The following is an 18761-nucleotide window of genomic DNA, read 5'->3' on the forward strand; positions in this document are numbered from 1 at the left end:
TTTCTTCTCATATTGTTCAGACAAGTGCCAGTGGCTTTCCAGTTCCTTCTGCCCTCTTTTTCCAGCCCTTCTCCAGAGACACATTAAGATCATGTCTGAATCTCACTGATTAATGACCATAAGCAGCATATACTATGGAGGCCTTAACCCTGCTTCCATCTCTGCAAGCTGAGGTGGATGTGGATGTGCAGGTTGTCTATCCCAACTAGGACATTTTAACCTGTACAAAGATTTGTAACTTGTGATTTTCCACTCTCTTTTGGTTCCTCCTGGTAGGGTAAACATCTCAGCCAAAACCTCCAGTTATCCAAGTGGCCATTTTTACCTCAGCCTCGGTGGCTCTTGGGCCCACAGCAGTCATCTTTGTTCCTCCCACCAATAAGTTCATTCTTCGACATGCACATGATTCCCTGAAGGAGTCACTTCATCTTGCCTCCTGTACACATGGAGGGCTCAGACTGGATAAAGGCTTGAAAGACAGCCAGAGATCTATAGCACCTGTTTTTATGAATAAAGTTTTATTGAAACAGAGCTCTCCCTATCTATTTATATCTTGTCTACAGTTATGATCAGTACAGGGCAGACTTGAATTGCTGTGACAGAGTATATGGTCTACAAAGCTGAAAATATTTATTGCCTGGCCCTTTACAGAAAATGTGCTGACCTTTGAACTGGGTGAACTCTAGGCTTCTAACGTGTGTTCTATGGCTTTAGTTTTTGTAGGAGTTCTTGTTTAAAGGAAGAGTTCCCAGAGTTATCAATAAGGAGCTGGCTAGAAAAGGTCTTCTTTCTTTCTCCCCTGTAGTTGGCAATACAAGGCATGCTGTGACACTGTTGAACTGCACAAAGGGTGGGAAGCTTGTTCTGCTGTATTTTTATAGAGTTTATTTTGCTATGGGCCTGTATTTGTTCATTGGTCTACCAGCTCAGGCACCCATGGTATCCACCAGTTTGCAGGGGGTTCCTCAGTTGGTGTGGGACTGACTGTATTCAGTGGCTTGGTTCAAGGTGGGATACCATTTGTACCCACATGGGAGGGAATGCTGATTTGAATGCTGATTCATCTGCTTGGTAAACCTGGTAGGAAAGGGAACCACATACTGCCTTCAAGAACCCATATGTCTGCCCAACCCTCAGCCACCCCTACTCTATCTGGATTTGCCTTGCCTCTCAGTCTGAGCAATGGGATAGAGTTGATGACCAAAAGTGCTGGGGTAATTGGTGGACCATGGTAAGAAAAACACCAATATATTCTAAAGAGGCCTCTAAGATGCAAGCTAAGAATGACCTAATCTGTTTCACCTTTCTCTCCTCAATGCCAGTCCAAACAAGGCTGCAATTTATACAGTTTACTTCCCCATGAAACTCTCATCCGTGTGTCAGTACCAGAGCCCTAATAACCAAGAATGCAGAAGTTAATGGTCCTCCTATCCAGACCACTTTGACCTGCAAGAAAGATTTGTGCAGACTAGAAGAGGCTGCTCCCTTTGGGTTGATACAGTTTGACTAATGGCTTGGAGTGAAGCAAAAGCTGTCCCTTTTCTCTGGGTCTTATGGCTCTGAGTGAGCACACACACAGCTTAACAAGCAGAGCACAACCTGAGTGTTAGCCTCCACTTACTACCCCTGCCAAGAAGCTACACTTCAAAATGCTCTAGCCCATCCTGGCACCCACACACTGTGTCTGCGGAGGTCCTGCAATATGACCCTGGCTGACCATGAGAGGTTAACGCTGCTTGGCCTTGCCTTTGAGACCACCTAGGGCTGGCCCCTGGCACAGCCCTTTGTACCTGTCCCCGACAGCAAGGCTGCAATATGAATATAACTCCCAGGCCCAGAGCTGGAGACTGGGTGCTCCATGCCTGGAAGCAGAGACATGACTCTCTTCCTCAAGTCTGATTAGTTCAGGTGCTGATGTTGGCTCTGCCTTACCATGTCTGACTTGAAACTGGCTCAGCTTGAAGAATGCACATGATTTTTCCATGCTGTTCTATCTCAAAGTCAGCACACTAACAGCACCAAGAAATGTGCTCAGAGGTCCAGAAGAGACAGCTCCTCAAGGGGGCATTGACCTCACTTCTAAGGCACTGGGTTGCACACTACCCAGTGGGCACAGTGACAGCATTCCTCTAGGACACCCCCACTCTGCACAATGTGCTGTCAGAGTGGTTTGGAGAAGGCTGTGAGGAGTTCCTTGTGGGTGATATTGCATTGTAGTCAGATCTGAGTCCACTCCTCAGTTCATGTAGGCAATCTGGCCACCATATTTGGGCCAGCCTTGTGGATGAATTTTTAAAACTTCTCATTCTCCCCTTCCCAACCTACACCTGTCAATGGCTCCCAAAGTTCAGAAGCTAAAAAAGCAGGAAGAAAAAGAAGCTGAGGGCCTGCAGTAACTGAACACTTAATACCTATTTCCTGTCCTCATTCTTAGTTTTAAAAACTATGGGAACAGAAAGAATATCATTCTTCACTGTCTTGAGCCCCTAAAACATGAAGAGCCCCCTGCCAAGGAACAAGCATGTCCTATCGACACAGCACTTCCTTCTTTGTGGCCTCAAGAGAGGGAGCTGGAAAGATGAAGGGCAAGCATGCACATCAGCATTGTCCACCCCAGGGGGATAGGAAAGTAGGCCAGTGAGGTCAGTACAGGATTGACCATGGATGGTAGTATGAGAACATACCCAGGGCCTGAGAAAAAGACACCTGTTAACAAATGCTCCTGATTGGGCTCCTGATGTCGTTCGTATTCAGCCTCAGTATGCTGTGGTGGCTGAACACAAGGTTGAGTCAACACTCCATGGGTCCTAGCTAGTAAAACATGGTATACCTCAGACCATGTTCCTCCTATTCCAGACCTGTTTCTTTATGGATACTGTGGAGTATGTTAGCAGGATCTAGTCTTTACATATAATTGTTGCTCAGATTACAGGTTATTTTTAAAGTACAGTATAGATTGGAAACTGCCACGTTAGTTCACTCAGTCAACAAATACTAGAAACTTACATGGCTCCAGGTACCAGTTAAACAATGGCTCCAAGTCTTCCAGGTCCTTGGCTATAGCACCTTTCAAGAGATGTTTGTTGAGGGGCTAGGGAGATGGCTCATTTGGTAGTGAATGTCACACAAGCTTAAGGACCTGAGTTTGATGTTCAGTGCCCACTTGAAAAGCCAGGCATGGTTGTACATGCTTGTAATCCCAGTACAGCAGAAATAGACAGGGAATCCCTGAGGCTCACTGACCATCCAATGAAGCCTGATCAACAAGCCTCAGGCCCCAGTGAGAGAGACTGTCTCAAAAAACAAGTTGGTCAGCTCCTGAGGGATAACACCTGAAATTGACCTTCAGGCACATGCCTTCAGACACATGCACATATACACACACATACACATAAACACACAGACAGACATGCACGCACTCACATGCAAATGTTTATTGAATTAAAACAAAATAAAAGTTCCTTGGTATGTGTTTATATTGCTGTCTGGTGACAATGGAGTGGGGGAGGAAAGGACACCAGGGAGGCTTCGGTTTTTTCTGTGTGCCTGCACTGTGCCTCATAGCAGCCATAGCAGAGAAATACATGGAGACCTAAGGACGTCCCCAGACACATAGGGAACAAGTGATGGCTCTGTATTTAAATTAAGTTCTGATTCTAAAAACTTGGAGTAGGCAGGGTTGGTTCCAGGGTGTTTTCCTTGCCCTAGGATGATCTCAGGAGGCTCCATCTCTAGTCCCTCCCTATCTTTTCCCAGTCTTCTCCTAGATCAATGGCCTAGACTAGATCCAAGCCCAAAATGTCTGGTTCTAGACTAAGTAGTAGAAATCACATGAAGTCAAATCAGGGGACTGTGATCCCACAAGCCAAGCCTTGTTTTCAGAGGGGCACAGGTTTTAGGAAAATCACAGTTTTGAATACATGTTCAAAATTCCTTCCATGGTAAGCCACTGTGAGAAAGATCACCCCCAAATGGTGTGCTCTTGATAGGGGAAGATGAATGCAGGCATTCAGCAAAGCACCAAGAACACAGAAATCACTCTAGGGAGTTGGTGGTTTCTCCATTAAGAGCTAGATTCTTGAAAACCAGCTTAGCAAAGGATTCCATGTGCTCTTCTGCCTCTCACCCAAGTCCTGATGTGTCCTGGCCCCATCTCTCGGGGGAGAAGGATCTTGGACTTCCTTGTCTTTGTGTTGGTTCCCAGCTCAGTATTTATGCATTTTTTCTTAAGTTTAGTACCATGCATTTATTCTGATGAAATGGAGCAGAGGAAAAAAATGAAAGAGGAAACAAAAACCAAAGAGATTGTTATGTCAGAATCTTCAAAAACTAGTCTGGGAGATTGACTGTCAATTGCATAGACCCATAGAATAGACCCATAAGTGGGCCAGGAATGTCGCTGAGTGGTAGAGTTCTTGTTTAGTATGTATAGGGCCCTCAGATTGCTCTCCAGCACCAAAGGAGAAAAAGAAACAACAAAGAATAGATCCTTAGGAAGAAAAAGCATTCAGTCAGTCACTTAATAGTCAATCATTGAATGTAACGTTGGTGTATTTCTGTGACACTGAGATGATGCAGCCCCCAAAATCAATCTGGAGTTAGCTTTAGAGCTAACTTTCCAGGGGTGGGGCCAGATAATCCAAAAAGCTGCATTTAAAAGTAGGCAAACCACAGTACCAATGTAACACTCAGACTCTTCCTACAACACTCCAGAAGGTACTCTGTTGTCAGGGCCCAGATCGGATGGTGGATCCTCCAGCCATCCAGCCACTCAATTCATGGGCCACAAGCTCAGGCCATGGGTTATCATAAAAGTAGACACCTTATATGAACCTTATTGAGCTCCCTATCCTGAAAGACTCCCCAGAGGGTCACCCCTCAAAAGTGCTATTAAGGCAAGCCCTGCCCCAGACAGCCTCCCAAGACTTCTCCCAGCTCTCTTTCTCTAGCAACAGATCAAATGAGTGCTCAACTATTATCTGAGACAGAATAACTGGCTGAGGATAGTTGGCACAGGATGCTCCATTTTAGGGTCTGATGCTAACCCAGGCCTCAAGAGAGGAGGAGGTAGATTTCCAATAGGCAGAAAGGCCTCCCAACATGTTTCATGGTCTAGGAAAGTACCCTTTACCTGCAAAATAAAGGGGCTTCTACTTAGCTGGCTCCCAGACTTGCAAAAGAAAATTAATTATTGTTTGTGATACACTTTAAGATCCCCCGATGAAAGGCCTTGTATAAATGCAAATTATTATTATTATTGTTATTAAAGGTGCTAGACGTCTGGCCTGCTGCATAATGCCCTGGCATAGATCTTAGCAGAAAAGAAAGCAAACTCCAGGCAGAAAGTTTGCTCAATAGCAGTAATGAGTGGGCCAAGGAGGGCTTGGCCCATGATTGTAAAGCAAAGCACCCGGCTCCTTTCCAGGGCCAGCATGCTGCTCTTAGCCCTGGGAGTCAAGTGTCTGTGTGTTCCCTGAGGGCCAAGGGCCTACTCACATGCATCTTCACTCCTGTCTGAACCAGCCACCACTAGGGCAGAAGCTGTCTGAGTGTGCAAATCAATGGTTGTCTGCTAACTTGAAGGATGAAAGGAAGATGGCCAGGATGGATACTGTCCATCATTCTTGGGATCCCAAATCAGATCGTGAGACACAGGGAAGCTACATAGAAACCTCAGATATATGCAGTGCCTCTGATAATGCTTTTTAAGCTTTTGAGGGAATCCCTCTATCAAAGCACAGGGAGAAGTCATTTATTAAATTACTGCTTCTACTTGAAAAACTGCCTCTGACTAAACTGGGTGGATTGATACCAAACAATAAATAATAATGATAATAATAATAATAATAATAATAATAATGATAAGCAATAATGGATAATAGTATACTAGACCTAGCAGTTGCCTCAGAAACCATCCCTTCATTTTATAGATGAGACTTCTGGGACCCAGAAAGATAAAATGGCTTATCCAAGGTCATATAACAAGTAGGAAGCAGAGCTGGAATCCCTCAAGCATCCCAAGTCTCAATCTGTACATTGATCATACTGAGATATAAAATGTCCAATTTATAGCACTCTGCACAACTCCAGAGAGTTTTAAAATGCCAGATGACACCTGTGTTACCCCCATTGTCTCCTAGTAGATACCCTTTCCTTGCAGAGCCTTTTCCTCCATCCAGATACTCAGAATAGTCTTAGTTTTTATTAAGTTACATTAGTACTTCCAAGAACCAGGTGACAAGCAAGAAGATCCAGTTTATACCTTTTGTCGCTTGTTGTCACAGTCATTCTACTGAGAAGTTACCTAGTGCAGGTCCTAAAGTCTAGTTAATACCTCTAGATACCAACTACAAGAGGGAAGGCCATTGAGGGTCTTTAGAATAAATGCAGGGAGTAATGGGGTTGCTCATGGGCAACTCCTGAAATTCATTACTGGACAGTTGGCAATTCTAATAAAAGTTTTAGTGGAGGAGAGGAAAATTCATCTAAAATACTATTTGGGAGGGGAAGAGCCAACAAATAAAGATATTTTTGAAATCATCTATCTTACTCCCCCATGTAGATAAGGAAATAGAGGAGTGATTCATGTGAGAGAGCCTCACATGGAGCCTGATTCCCCACTTAATGCTGGGGTTCACTCCACTGGAAATTATGGCAGGGTGCTCTTTGGAGTCAGCTTCCCTGACTTCCTAAATAGCATAGCCCCTTATGTCTGATCTTAGAAAAGCCACTGGGCATCTCCAGATCATTGATTTCTCAAGGATAGAAATAAAGACACCAACTTAATAGTGGGCCCGTTACAAGTCAACAGAAAAACAGAGATGAATACAAGCAACACAATGCCTAGCACGCAGCAGGCACCTCCCTTCCCTTATATTTGTGGTGTCTAGATATTTTTTTTCCACAATCCACAGCAAAATATTTACTTTGTGCCTATTATAGTAAATATAACCAAAACAAAAATTTCACAAAATAGTATTTCCTCTTGTCACATGTGATATACTTTAATTTTATTTCACTTATTTTAATGCTGGTCATGGTCCACTAAGTGGACTTCACATCCACTAAGAGTACAGCCCATTGTTGGAATAAGCCTACTTCACACCATGAGTGGATAGCATCTGCCCATACGGTACATATGCCCTTCCTGCCTTTCCTTCCCTCTGTCTGTAACTGATACCTAGGGCCACAGAGCTTTATGCTGAGAGCACATTCAGGGCTGGCAAGGAGGAGAGTGAACTTTGTAGATATAGAACATGTAGGGTTCCTTTGCTTGCTTTCCTCCCGACCTCTCTAGTGTGCCTATTCATGAACGGAGAGGACCAGACAGCCTCCACCTACCACGAGGGCCTTCTATGAATACCTAGTCAGGAGCAGAAGGACCCAGAGCACTGGGATGGCTAAAAACTGTGCCCAAAATCCAGCAAAGGCAGATCCCTGGGCATCTGGGAAAGTCATGAGCTATAGCCCCTAGATGCTGAGGTCTAGCATTTACCACCATAGCTACATTTACCACCTGGTAAGCAGTATACTAGAGCCCTAGAGAGATTTGGCAAGAAGAAGAGTTGTTTTCCTAATGCTTCTTGTTCCCTGGGGACTAGGAGTAGACCCTGGGTCTAGGCTGATGCCTAGCGATGCTGAGTAGAAACCTTGAGGTACCATACTGGGGACTATGCCCTGGAGCCCAGACCCCACAGTCCCTGTGATCAGCCTTGCTGGTGGCCTGAGCACTTCCACTCTGAGGGCCATTCTTTGGTTTTCCCCCTTTTGCTGACTAAGCAGCGGAAGGCCATCTGTGACCTTAGTGATGATTCACCACCATCAGACAGGCGTCCACTTCTCCCCAGCAGGTAAACTGATGAGTAGCCATCCTGTGGCCAAGACTGTGGTCAAATCTATGCACCTTCTGTGGGTATCCACATTGCCTTCACCACATCCTGGTCTGTGCTGAGCTCCTGCTCATGCAGCCCTGGGCAGAGTAACTAGAAGATCTCCTGTGTGGGCGCTTCAGGCAAGTGCAGGTGGAGAAGCCAAAGGAGTGTAGGGCTGGGCTCTGCTCAGGCTTCCCAGGCCCCAGACAGCCCCTCATTCCTTAGCTTCTGATACCTACTATCTGCCCTCAGCCCTGCCAGTCATCCTAGCCCTTCTTACTGGCTACATGGTCACACTGCCCTCCCACCCTCTCATCAAGTGGGTTATGGTACAAACATCAGCCAGAGAGGAAACAATTGGGATGGGCAACTTGCCTACAAGCTCTGGAGCCACATGACTTCCCTCAGAGCAGGTTTCATCCATTTCTGCACCAGGTTGGCATTCACCTGTGATGGGGCCTGAGGAAGGTAGGAATCAGAACACTGAGGATGGGCCATCCCAAGTTCAGCCTTCCAGGGGCTTGCAGAAAAGGCCTATGTGGACATAAGATTTTATGCCATATGAAGGGCCATTCCAACCTGCATGGCCCTAAGTTCACTCCTTCCTATGACAATGGACCATATGTGAGCTTTCTTTCCATTTGAAAATTCTGTTGTTTTAAAGTACAGTGCCACGTATCTGTTTGAGAAGTCTGTGTTGAGCTGCTATGAGTGGAGTGCTGTTTGTGAAACGGGGGTGCAAAGATGAATGTGTATGAACAGGGTTCTTCCCTCAAGGAACTAATTTTCAGGCACAGGAGGCTGGCTGGCAAATGTTAAATGCAAGCACACAGAGATGGAAGCCTAGCAGAGCGAGCAAGCCCTGTAGCTAAGGACATTTGAGGCCTATAGGACTTTCTCTCCCTCCCTTTCCTTTAGCCAACTAGCCCTGTGTTCTCTTCTTACACCATTGTGCATTAGGGCGTGACAGCGAGACAGACACTTGAATCCCCCAGAAGCAAATCTTGCAGAAACTGGTTGCAAGCTGCCCTGGCTCTGGAGGGACTGGCCAGGCTCCAGAAGGCCTCAGAGGGCTTCAGAAGGAAGGAGAACTGCAGGGAATTTTGATCACCTTTAGAATCTTTAAATACTCTGTGATTTGGCTGGAGCCAGATTTCAGCCCAGTGCTTTGATGTATAGAAATGGATCTCTGAAGTCCTCCTAAGATGGCTTTTGATTTAGTTTAGCAATACTAAGACCACAACCTCAGCCTTCTCACAGGCAAGGTGGCATGCTATGTAACACACAATCTAGACTCGTCTAAACATCTCCAACCAAGGCCATGCTGTGCTGAGACAGGCACCCGGGGTGCCAAGGAATCCAGCCTAAGGAAGATTGAGTCTGGCTGAGGACAAGGGCCTGTGCCTGAAGCCACCAGCACGTGACATTGTGTTCTCACTCGCTATCGAGGCTTTGCATCTCCAGTATGCTAATTCCTCATTTATAAGCTTGGGCCCCCTGGAAACAAACCAGACTCACTCAAGGGCTGGCATGGGTAACAAGACTGTCTGTGAACCGTTACAAACACTTGTTTGTTCGTAAAGCCCATACCAGAGAGACAGGCTGCCCCTTGCTCAGGGCACACCTGCTGAACAGACTCCCACTGGGTAGTCACTGGTTCATCATGGCACCCAGAGTTATATGGACAGTTTTTGGAAGGTTTGGGGTGGAGGGCGTCAGAGTGGAATCAGGTCTCTTTGTGGAGATCCTATTGTAAGCAGGGCCTTTTGACATGAGGCAAGAGCCCAGAATGAGTCAGAATTTACAGTGGCGATCCAGGACAGTGAGGGCAAGGCAAGACCAAAGACCATGAGGCATGATTCGCCGGACTTGTCTTACACTATTTACAGGACTGCTTTGATTTTCATACCACAATCGGTTTTCATATGACTGATGAAAAACATGTGCCAGTTGAAGTCACAGCTGCAGAATAAAACTGGAGAAAAGCAGTGAGACTTAGATATTTGGAACTTGCCTCTATTTGCAAAATGACCTCTGGCTTGATTTATATGTTCTTGATTTCCTGACAGTGAGGGACGTGTCCCTGAACCACTTCTCCCATCCCCACCCCACCCCACTCTACCACCACATTGGCCTAGCTCTAACAAACATCATGTGTCTCATCTTAAATTTGCCCAAAGAAAACCATTTTTGAATTCCAGAATCCAAGCCTTGTTTTGGAAGAAGGCAAATGTTTAGGCTTTTGCAAAATAGAAAGGTCTGTCTGAGGACCAGGCCAACTAACTATGCCCTTGTCTCAGGCAGATAGTCATAGACTCTTAAACACCCCCAGCCAACAGCTGCGACCTCCTTCCTGACCAAACCTCTAGCCAAAACTGGACCTAAAGAACATGCCCAGCAGGTTTGGGGGAAGATGAACAAGGGCCCAAGGGTGCCTCTGGCTGAAGAGCTACCCTTCAGATGCCACCTACCGGTATACCATCAAGCAAGTCAGGCTGAATTTTAATGACATTGTCTGGGTGGCCAGCATAAGAATGGGCCATTTCTGTGCCCCTGGCTACCAGCTCAGTACAGTATGTGGGAAAGGAGGACCCAATCAAGGCACCAGAAGAAAGAAGTCGAACTGAGGACAAGGACCCTAAGACCTCTCTCCCCATAGAGGGTATCCCTCTTCAGCCCTACATGATGCTCGTGGCTGTTTCCACAGACTCTGGTTTGTTCTCTCTCTCTCTCTCTCTCTCTCTCTCTCTCTCTCTCTCTCTCTCTCTCTCCTGTGTTTTTTTTTAAAAAAAAACCTATAATGACCCAGCTTGGTCCCCATGGTAACAATTGCACACTTAATCATCTCTTAGGCCAACTACTATGTCAAGTAGTTACCATCTCATTGAATAAGAACTTTCTAAGGTAGCCACAACTATTCCCATATTAGAGATGAAGAAACTAAAACTAACGTCATTTGCCAAGGGATCCAGCTAGTAAGGAACATGACCAGGCCTCAGAGCCTATGCTCCGTGACCTGTCCTCCATGACCTGCAGCCATAGACCTTAGTCAGCATCAGGCAAAGCTTTCAGCTGTGTGTATGAAGGAATTGAAGCCCAAGGGAAGAGTATTGGCCCTGGATTCAAGGCTGAGAAGAATAGGGCTGCTGAGCACTACTCCTGGCTTTTCCATACAGAACAGATCTAGTCTCAGCCTGGGGTCTCTTTTCAACTTTTTACTTTCCTAAAACTCTTGGAGCAGGCTGGGTTTTCTGAAACTTTGAGCCATGGGACTGAGATCAGACAAGACTGTCAGAACTTTATTCCATCCTGAGGCATAATGCGCTCTGAATTGGTCTGAAACTAAGAACCTCTACTTGTGTGAATATAGTGAGGCTGACTTCAGGCCTCTGTCTCCTGTGGCCCCTCTGACCAGCTAATGCCAAGGCAAGGACCCTTCCCTATACTTCAGAAGCTTTCTGGACACTTGGCCTCTGGATCACAGATTTTCTTTTTCCTTTTTTAGAAAATGTTTAATTAAGTGTATATGTGTCGGTATATGCACATGAGTGCCAGTACCCTCTTACATCCCCTGGAGCTGGAGTTACAGACAGCGGTGAGCCACCCGACATGGGTACTGGGAACTGAACCCATCCTTCTGTAAATGCAGTAAGGGCTCTTAACTGCTAATCCATCTCTTCAGTCCTCAAACATTTTTTAAAAACGGTGACAGATAACTAGTGCCATTAGCTTGGTGTCCCCTCAGCAGCTCTTCATTTTCTCTGATAAAAAGTGAAATAAATGAAAACAGTGCTTTAAAAACATCTATAAATGAGTGGGAGCCAGTTGTCATTTTCCCCTTCCTCCTCCTTTTCCCTCCTCTCTTAACTGACTTAATGAGGATCCAAGCTGAGAAGCACTTGCTGCAAACAGCTGGTAGCATCATGCCTTTAAATAGCCCTCACAACACTTCCCCTTGGTGGCATGCAGTTTGCCCTGTCAGGGAAAGCCCGGGACACACAGGAAACTTCAGAACTTTCTAGACAGGAAAGATCTCTCTCTCTCTTCCCCTCCCTCCCTCCCTCCCTCTCTCCCTCTCTCCTTCCCTTCCTCTGTCCTTCAATCATGCTCCCTGATGCCAAGACCTTTGTGTAAGGACCTTGCAGTCCCTTTCCCAAGAAGTTTCCCAGGAAAAAACTAAACCAGGACCTGTGAGACTCCAGCCCTGGGAAGAATGGCAGAGGACTCCCTCAGGTAACAGTGCCAGGCTCAGGCCGAAGCCCGGGGCTGATCATAACAATTGGCACCATCCATTCACCAGGCATGTTAGGGCTCTGCTGTCTCTTAGCTACAGTCTCTTCCTGAAGCCTTCCCCTGTAACACAGTCAGAGTGGCCCCATCCACAGTGCCCTTTAAAGCAAAGGCTACAGAGGCTGGCAGCAGACTATCCACTGTGTCCCTTGGAAGAAGGGCCACTAGGCTCTCCCAGCTACACATCCAGACTGCTGGGAAAATAACAACCACTGAAACATGTAAGGAATGAACAGCCGTCATGTCTGGGTGGAAGCCAATTGTTGCCGCACTTTTTCCCTTGTCAACCTCACATCAGGGCTTCTCTTGGTCCACACAGCTTTGCTCTAAGTCACTGACTCCTGCCAAGTCACAGTTCCCCCTGTGTATTAAGGATATTTGCTCTGATGCAATAGTGGACAAGTGCTTTGAAGTATCAGAGAAAGTGACTTAGGCTGTGTTGGTCAGGAGTGGATAGAGGAAAGGGCTTTTTCTGTCTTCCTCTCTGATTGTTGGCACAGATTAAAATTATGAATGGACTGGTTTTCTTTGTTAGTATCTAAATACTTAATACTACATTTATTGGTTTCGGGGAGTTGCACTTTCATCCACCTTCTTAAACAGTGTGATGGATGTGTGTCAACTGCTCCTTGCCAGCTGGTGGCCATCATGAACCACATTTTATAGAGGCCAGTGGTGTGGCCTGTCAGAAAAGACATACACATATGGGTGTCAATGTCCTTGAATCACAAGCAATATTTGTATGCAGGAGAGAACCATCTGCTGGCCAGGGAAGACTTAGAAAGTAAGAGAATCTAGCCTGAATGAGAACAAAGATGAAAAATGACGTGTGTGAGGAACAGCAAGTGCTCATATGGGGGTGCAGGTAATAGGCTTGGGGCTTGTCTCCTGGACCATGGATGGACTTAGGGGGACTCTATGATATTCCCCCGGTCACATGAGGATGAGGATGAGAGGGTCTACCTGTACTTTCTCTGGGGAGAGGGTCCTTTATTTTCTTCGCTTTTCACAGAAGTAAAAAAAGAAAAAAGAAAAAATATATATAATGTAAGAAAAGGATACATTAAAAAAAAAAATGAGTTGGAGCCAGGTAGTAAGAGTCACTGGGATCTAGGTTGAGAGTTCGAGGATCATTAAGGTCTAGATCTCTGTGGTGACAGAGGCCACGATCTAAGGGAATCCATCTATCTGCATCAGAAAGGCATGGCTGGTCTTTTCCTAGGGAAGCAGGCTTCTGCAGCAGTTTTGTTGAAAGGTAGTGAGATCGGAGTAGGAGTCTCGCCGAGAACAAAGGGCCTTCTGGAGAGGAGAGTCTTAAGGGTGCAGTCACTGTAGGGATTTAGGGAGCCATGGAAACTGAGGTCTCTATAGAAGTGCAAGTTGGCCAGAGTATCTTGTAGGTCAGAATTCCCTGCAGGTGGTTAGGACTTGTTGGACTGGAAGTTTGGGAGGGGAAAGGGTGGAAACCAGGCTGGAGTGTGTTCTGCTGAAAGTGATGCAAGCCTTCACGTAACCATGAACTTGACCTTGCTCTACAGGAAAATGGAAAGCAGCAGGGAGGCAAGCCAAAGGAAAGGTTGTATCTGGGGAGGAGGCTAGCCATCCATGCTGCGCAGTCACAGAATTATCCAGAGAGGAAAGAAGAATGGGCGGTAGGAGAGAAAGTTTCTAAATAATGCAGAGATGCTGTGTGGGTGCCAGGACCGAGAGGAGTCCAGGCATTCAGAGCAACCTAATTGGAAGGGATTTCAGTGGAAAGGGGCATCAGGGTCATCAGTAACTACATTTGCTCTGATCTAAAAATGACCACACACACACACACACACACACACACACACACACACACACACACAGCCCCCGGGGCCTGTTGGGCTGCAGCACTGAATCTCTGTTGCTAATTCCCAAACAGTTTTCTGTTCTCCCTCAGGTAGGCTATGCCTTCTTGTATCTCGATGCTTGGGCAAATGTACTTCTGCCTTCCAGTTAGTTCCTCCATGCTTAACTTGGCACTTCTAATCTCCTGAGAGCTGGAGCCTGGGAGCCAGTCTTATTAGAACCAGATCCTAAGATAAGACTGTAAAGCTGTTGACAGATCTTCCTGGGGCCCCTCCCAATTCTTATCACTGTTCTGGGAAAAGTGACGTTGATGGTTTTCTAAATGTATAAGGATGACCAAGATCGTGTGGGGGTTGGTCAGGGACGAGGAGGTAAGCTTGGGTAATGAAGGACCTACCCTACCCTCTGCAGCACCCCAATAAGCTTCTGTTGTGTCTTCTGCCTTGAGTGACTGCCTGACAGGGTCCTCAGTGCCCCCTGAAATGCTCTACCACCTGCCTCAGTGTTGATTCTGTGTCTGCCTCTTCCTTTAAATTGAGATCTCCTGCAAAGCAGATCTCACATGTGGATTATTCCACCAGTGCCTGGCACAGAGTATGCTTGCTGAGCACATGAAGTCTCCTGATGTAGCATGTGACTTTGCTTCTGGAGAATAGAAATCTGGGCATCTGAGGCAGGCATGGTGGTCCACACCTATAGTCTCAGCACTTGGTAGACTAGAGCAAGAGGATTTCTGGGAGTTTGAGGACAGCCTGGGCTACAGAATAATACCATGGGTGTCCAAAAGGTCTGCCCCAGATCCTATCTGTCTTTGGAAAAGGTTCTTTTAAAACTGAGACAGCACATGTGTTTGAAAATATAGACCATCGGGGACTTGAGAGATGGCTCAGGAGTTAAGAGCATTGACTGCTCTTGCAGAAGACCCAGGTTCAAATTCCAGCACCCACATAGTGGCTAACAACTGTCAATAACTCCAGTTCCAGGGAATCCGATGCCCTCTTCTGACCTCCATGTGCATTGTTGAAATGGGTGTACTTACATACATATAGGCAATACACTTATACACATAAAAATTTTTTTTAATAAATAAAAATTTCAAAAGAAAACCCAGACCATTTAGAAATCCTTATTGGACCTTCTTTCTGTATATGAAGTCACAGGTTTAACTGAGAATATGACCCTGCTGATATTTTCAGTCACAGAAATGATGAGGTGTCAAAATGTCACTCTCTGTACTGTGGCTTGGATCGGGCCCTGTCTTTGGCCTAGGGAGGGGCAACAGAACCTGAAGATGGATATCTAATAAACTTGGCAGTCATGAAGGTCTGTACACAGGCCCTTTCAATATTTATGAAAGGTAGCACAGGGGTAAACTGCATGTAGCTCCCTTGGAAAAATCCAGAGGGCTTTGCCTCAGAGAGGAGGAAAATCCAACCCAAGATGCATGAACAATAACAACTGTTCTGAGTTAGGTTGAAAGCTCTGAGTTGCATTTTTTTTTTCCAAGTTGTTTGTGCTAACCACAGTTTTTTCTCCCCTTTTTCCCACCAGGGCTTATTTCAAAACCTTTGTCCCTCAGTTCCAGGAGGCTGCATTTGCCAATGGAAAGCTCTAGGAAACACCAGTGTTGAGAGGCAGCCAGCCAGACTACTCGGTCCACATGTGTGTCAGCACACAGGCCGCTTCCTGGAAGCCACTTGGAATGTCTGCATGGCAGCGTTTTGCTCGTACAGCAGCTCTGTGTATCCCAGACAGCCCTGCTCTGCTGGAACCCAAACTGGAGCTGGCTGGTGGTACCCTGAATCCTTGTACCCCTTACTGCTGGTTGCTCCCTCTTTCTTCATTATATTTCTTAGCTGGAAGAAATAAACTCATATATGATACAGAAATTTTCCAGGGAAAGTAAGATGTCATAAATGTACATACTCTGCTTTGTCCTGGAGGCTTTTTTAAAGTTTTGGGTGAACACCCCTTGGTTTTATTTTTTCCTCCTGAAACAAGTATTGTATGTGTGCCTGTGAGCCAGAGCCCCTAAATTTCAAACTCCAAATATTTCCAGTTGAGGCAGTCTTGTACTAAAGAAGAGATGATTAAAGGAATCTGAATCTGTAGGGTCCAGTCCCCCACCTCTCAGGCCACAGACTAGCACTTGGTACCACATAGATTCCAGCTCTACCTTTCCATCCCAGCCCCTGGCTCCTATGTGGACCCCTTTTCACAGCCCATGTTGGCATCATTGGATTTGCTGGATACACAAGGGGCTCCATCCTTGCCCATCTTCCTAGGCTCCTGGGAGCTCTGTGGGTTCCTGCGGCATTGTGTGAGTGGTTATAGAAGACAAAGACTAGGGGTCATGAGCTGTCACTGGTATGTATCTGATATCTTGCCTCAGACCTGACAGCTCTGTAGCCAGTCAGGATCAAGGCTGGGGAAGCCAGGCATTGTGGTACATGCTTATCACCCCAGTACTCAGAGACTAAGACAAGAGGATTGTGAGTTTGAGGCTAGCTTGGGCTACACAGTGAGACCCTGTTTCAGAAGCCATTGAGTTACCACCCTGACTCCATCCTCTGTCACAGCCATCAGAGTACAGAGGGGAGAATCAAGGCCTAGAGGCTCTAGGAATCCATGGCAAACCAGGAGTGATGTGGGAAGGGGCATCATCACCAAGGCCTTTATAACAACGTACAGCTCCCTACGTACAGCAGACTATAGTCTGCTCAGTCACTCAGCAAGACCTACATACACAGTTTGGTATAGTATGGCCCTACCATGAAGGCAACTTTCAGCACACACAAGAACCTAGAGGCCAGAAAAGCAAGAGCCACCTGGCTGGCCTGTTCCCCCTCTTCTGCCTACAGCCTTCCCCTTCCATGGGAAACCAAGGCCCCTCTTTCAGGCCACACACAGTCCTCTCACTTGTTTCCTTGTTCCTGTGGTGGCTCTTACCACCACATGAGCCCAAAATGAAGTCCCTGGGTCCCATTGCTCCTTCCTGTAGCCCAAACACTAGGAGTGTTCTCAGAGTCCAGAGAAGAGCTGGAACAGATTTGTCTGCTGGACTATAAACTGGGTGCTGCCTGCTGTCATATAGGGGGCACTTTGCCTCATGCCCTTGGGAATTCCCAGGACAGAGCAGTCCTATGTCTACATCCTCACTCTGCCATTAACTGGCCGCATGACTCAAGTCAGTCCATTCCTTTCTGTAATACAAGAAGTAGGGATAGACCAGACTGTGGCCTCAGCTCACCAGAATCTCCCAGGGAGCTTTTTAGGAACTCCTATACTTGTCCTCCATACAGGACTAGACTCATATGTTGAGCTAGACTCATATGAACTGGAATGTGAGCATCTGGATTTTAGTGGAACTCCCCAGGGAGTCTGCTGGATGGTTCACACTGAAGTCTGTTCTGGACCTTGCCCTCTCCTCGGGGCATATGTGTACCAAGCTCCAAGTCCTCCCCCTAAGGCTCCATGGCATGGTCTCTTAGACTGTGCTGGCTATCCAGCACCAAGTAGGGGCATGTTTTGGACTTTGGCTGCCTACTGAGTCAAGAGCTGATGGAGCCATTATTCCCTTGGGACCTAGCAGGCCTTTCCAGATCTTGCGTGGGGTGGCTGGTGGTATGGAATACACATAGACTGAACCTCTGCATTTCTGTAACCATTCAACAGTGCCAGCAGCCAGTGATGGCAGTGCCATCCGAAACTGTTCCCCTCCTGCCCTTGCCAACCTCTAGGGTTAGCATGCCCAGGCTAGCCAGATGATTAATGACATCCTCACACATACTGAAACAGACACAGCCTGTCTAGGAAGTGCTATCACAGACATGGATGGGCTCAGAGCATCTTTACAGCAGACCCATGATGTAAGCGAGTAGCTGGGGTCAGTCCTAGTCCACAGATGAGGAAACAGGATCAGAGAGGTTAAATGAATCACCCATGATCACCAACCAGGCAGTATCAACATCAGGACTGAGCCCAGAGTCCTGGTTCCTGATCTAGCACCCCCATTCACATACATCCATAGGTCAAAGGAATACATCGAGGCTCCTTTATCTTTCCCAGTAAAAGGTGACATACTATTATGTAGGTTTGTGGAAACAGAGATTACGTTTACAAAGATGGCTCAGCAGGGTAAAGCACGCTTGCTTTGCAAGCCTGGTGACTTAAGTTCAATCCCCAGAACCCACGTGAAAAGCTGGATGGAGGTGCAGATCTGTAATCACAGCACTCCTGTGATGAGATGGGAGGCAGAAACAGGAGAATTAGCCCGAAGCAGAAACAAGAGACCCTGCCTCAAATCAAGGTGGAAGGTGAGACCCAACCCCCAGAAAACTGTCACTTGTCCTACAAACACACTGTGGCACATGCTTGCACACACACACACACACACACACACACACACACACACACACACTATCGTAGGAAAAATAAAAGCGAAAATGACAAGTTATCACTTTATACGGATTCAAAACACAGGGCTGTGTGATTATCATCCCAACAACAGAAGCAAATGGGTTGAGAGACCTTGCATATTTTTTAAGCATCTCACTGGCTTCACCCATTGGCTTTGTCCATCAGGAAGCATTGTACCTGCTCATAGAGTGCAGCCAAGGACTAATTAGTAATTGGCTATAAAATGCTTTCAAGATGCCAAGTGCCATAGAGGAGAGCACATTATTATTACCTCATAAACCCTGTCTCCAGCTTACTCAGCCCTTAAAATTTAAGGCGAATCTTTAGCTCAGCACAGACAAGGTA

The 18761-nt window shown here is 46.5% G+C and overlaps 1 protein-coding gene across 1 annotated transcript in view; it reads left to right on the forward strand.

The window, feature by feature from the left end:
* Positions 1-15920, forward strand: part of Babam2 (BRISC and BRCA1 A complex member 2) — a gene marked incomplete at its 5' end in the record, with an annotated part of 408743 nt that extends 392823 nt beyond the window's left edge. The window contains 1 exon segment of the mRNA XM_008828413.2: positions 15549-15920. Coding sequence (XP_008826635.2) covers positions 15549-15612 — 64 coding nt within the window.
* Positions 15921-18761: the final 2841 nt, after the last annotated feature.

The sequence above is a fragment of the Nannospalax galili genome, unplaced genomic scaffold (assembly GCF_000622305.1).
Source record: "Nannospalax galili isolate Female #2095 unplaced genomic scaffold, S.galili_v1.0 scaffold893, whole genome shotgun sequence".
NCBI lineage: Eukaryota > Metazoa > Chordata > Mammalia > Rodentia > Spalacidae > Nannospalax > Nannospalax galili.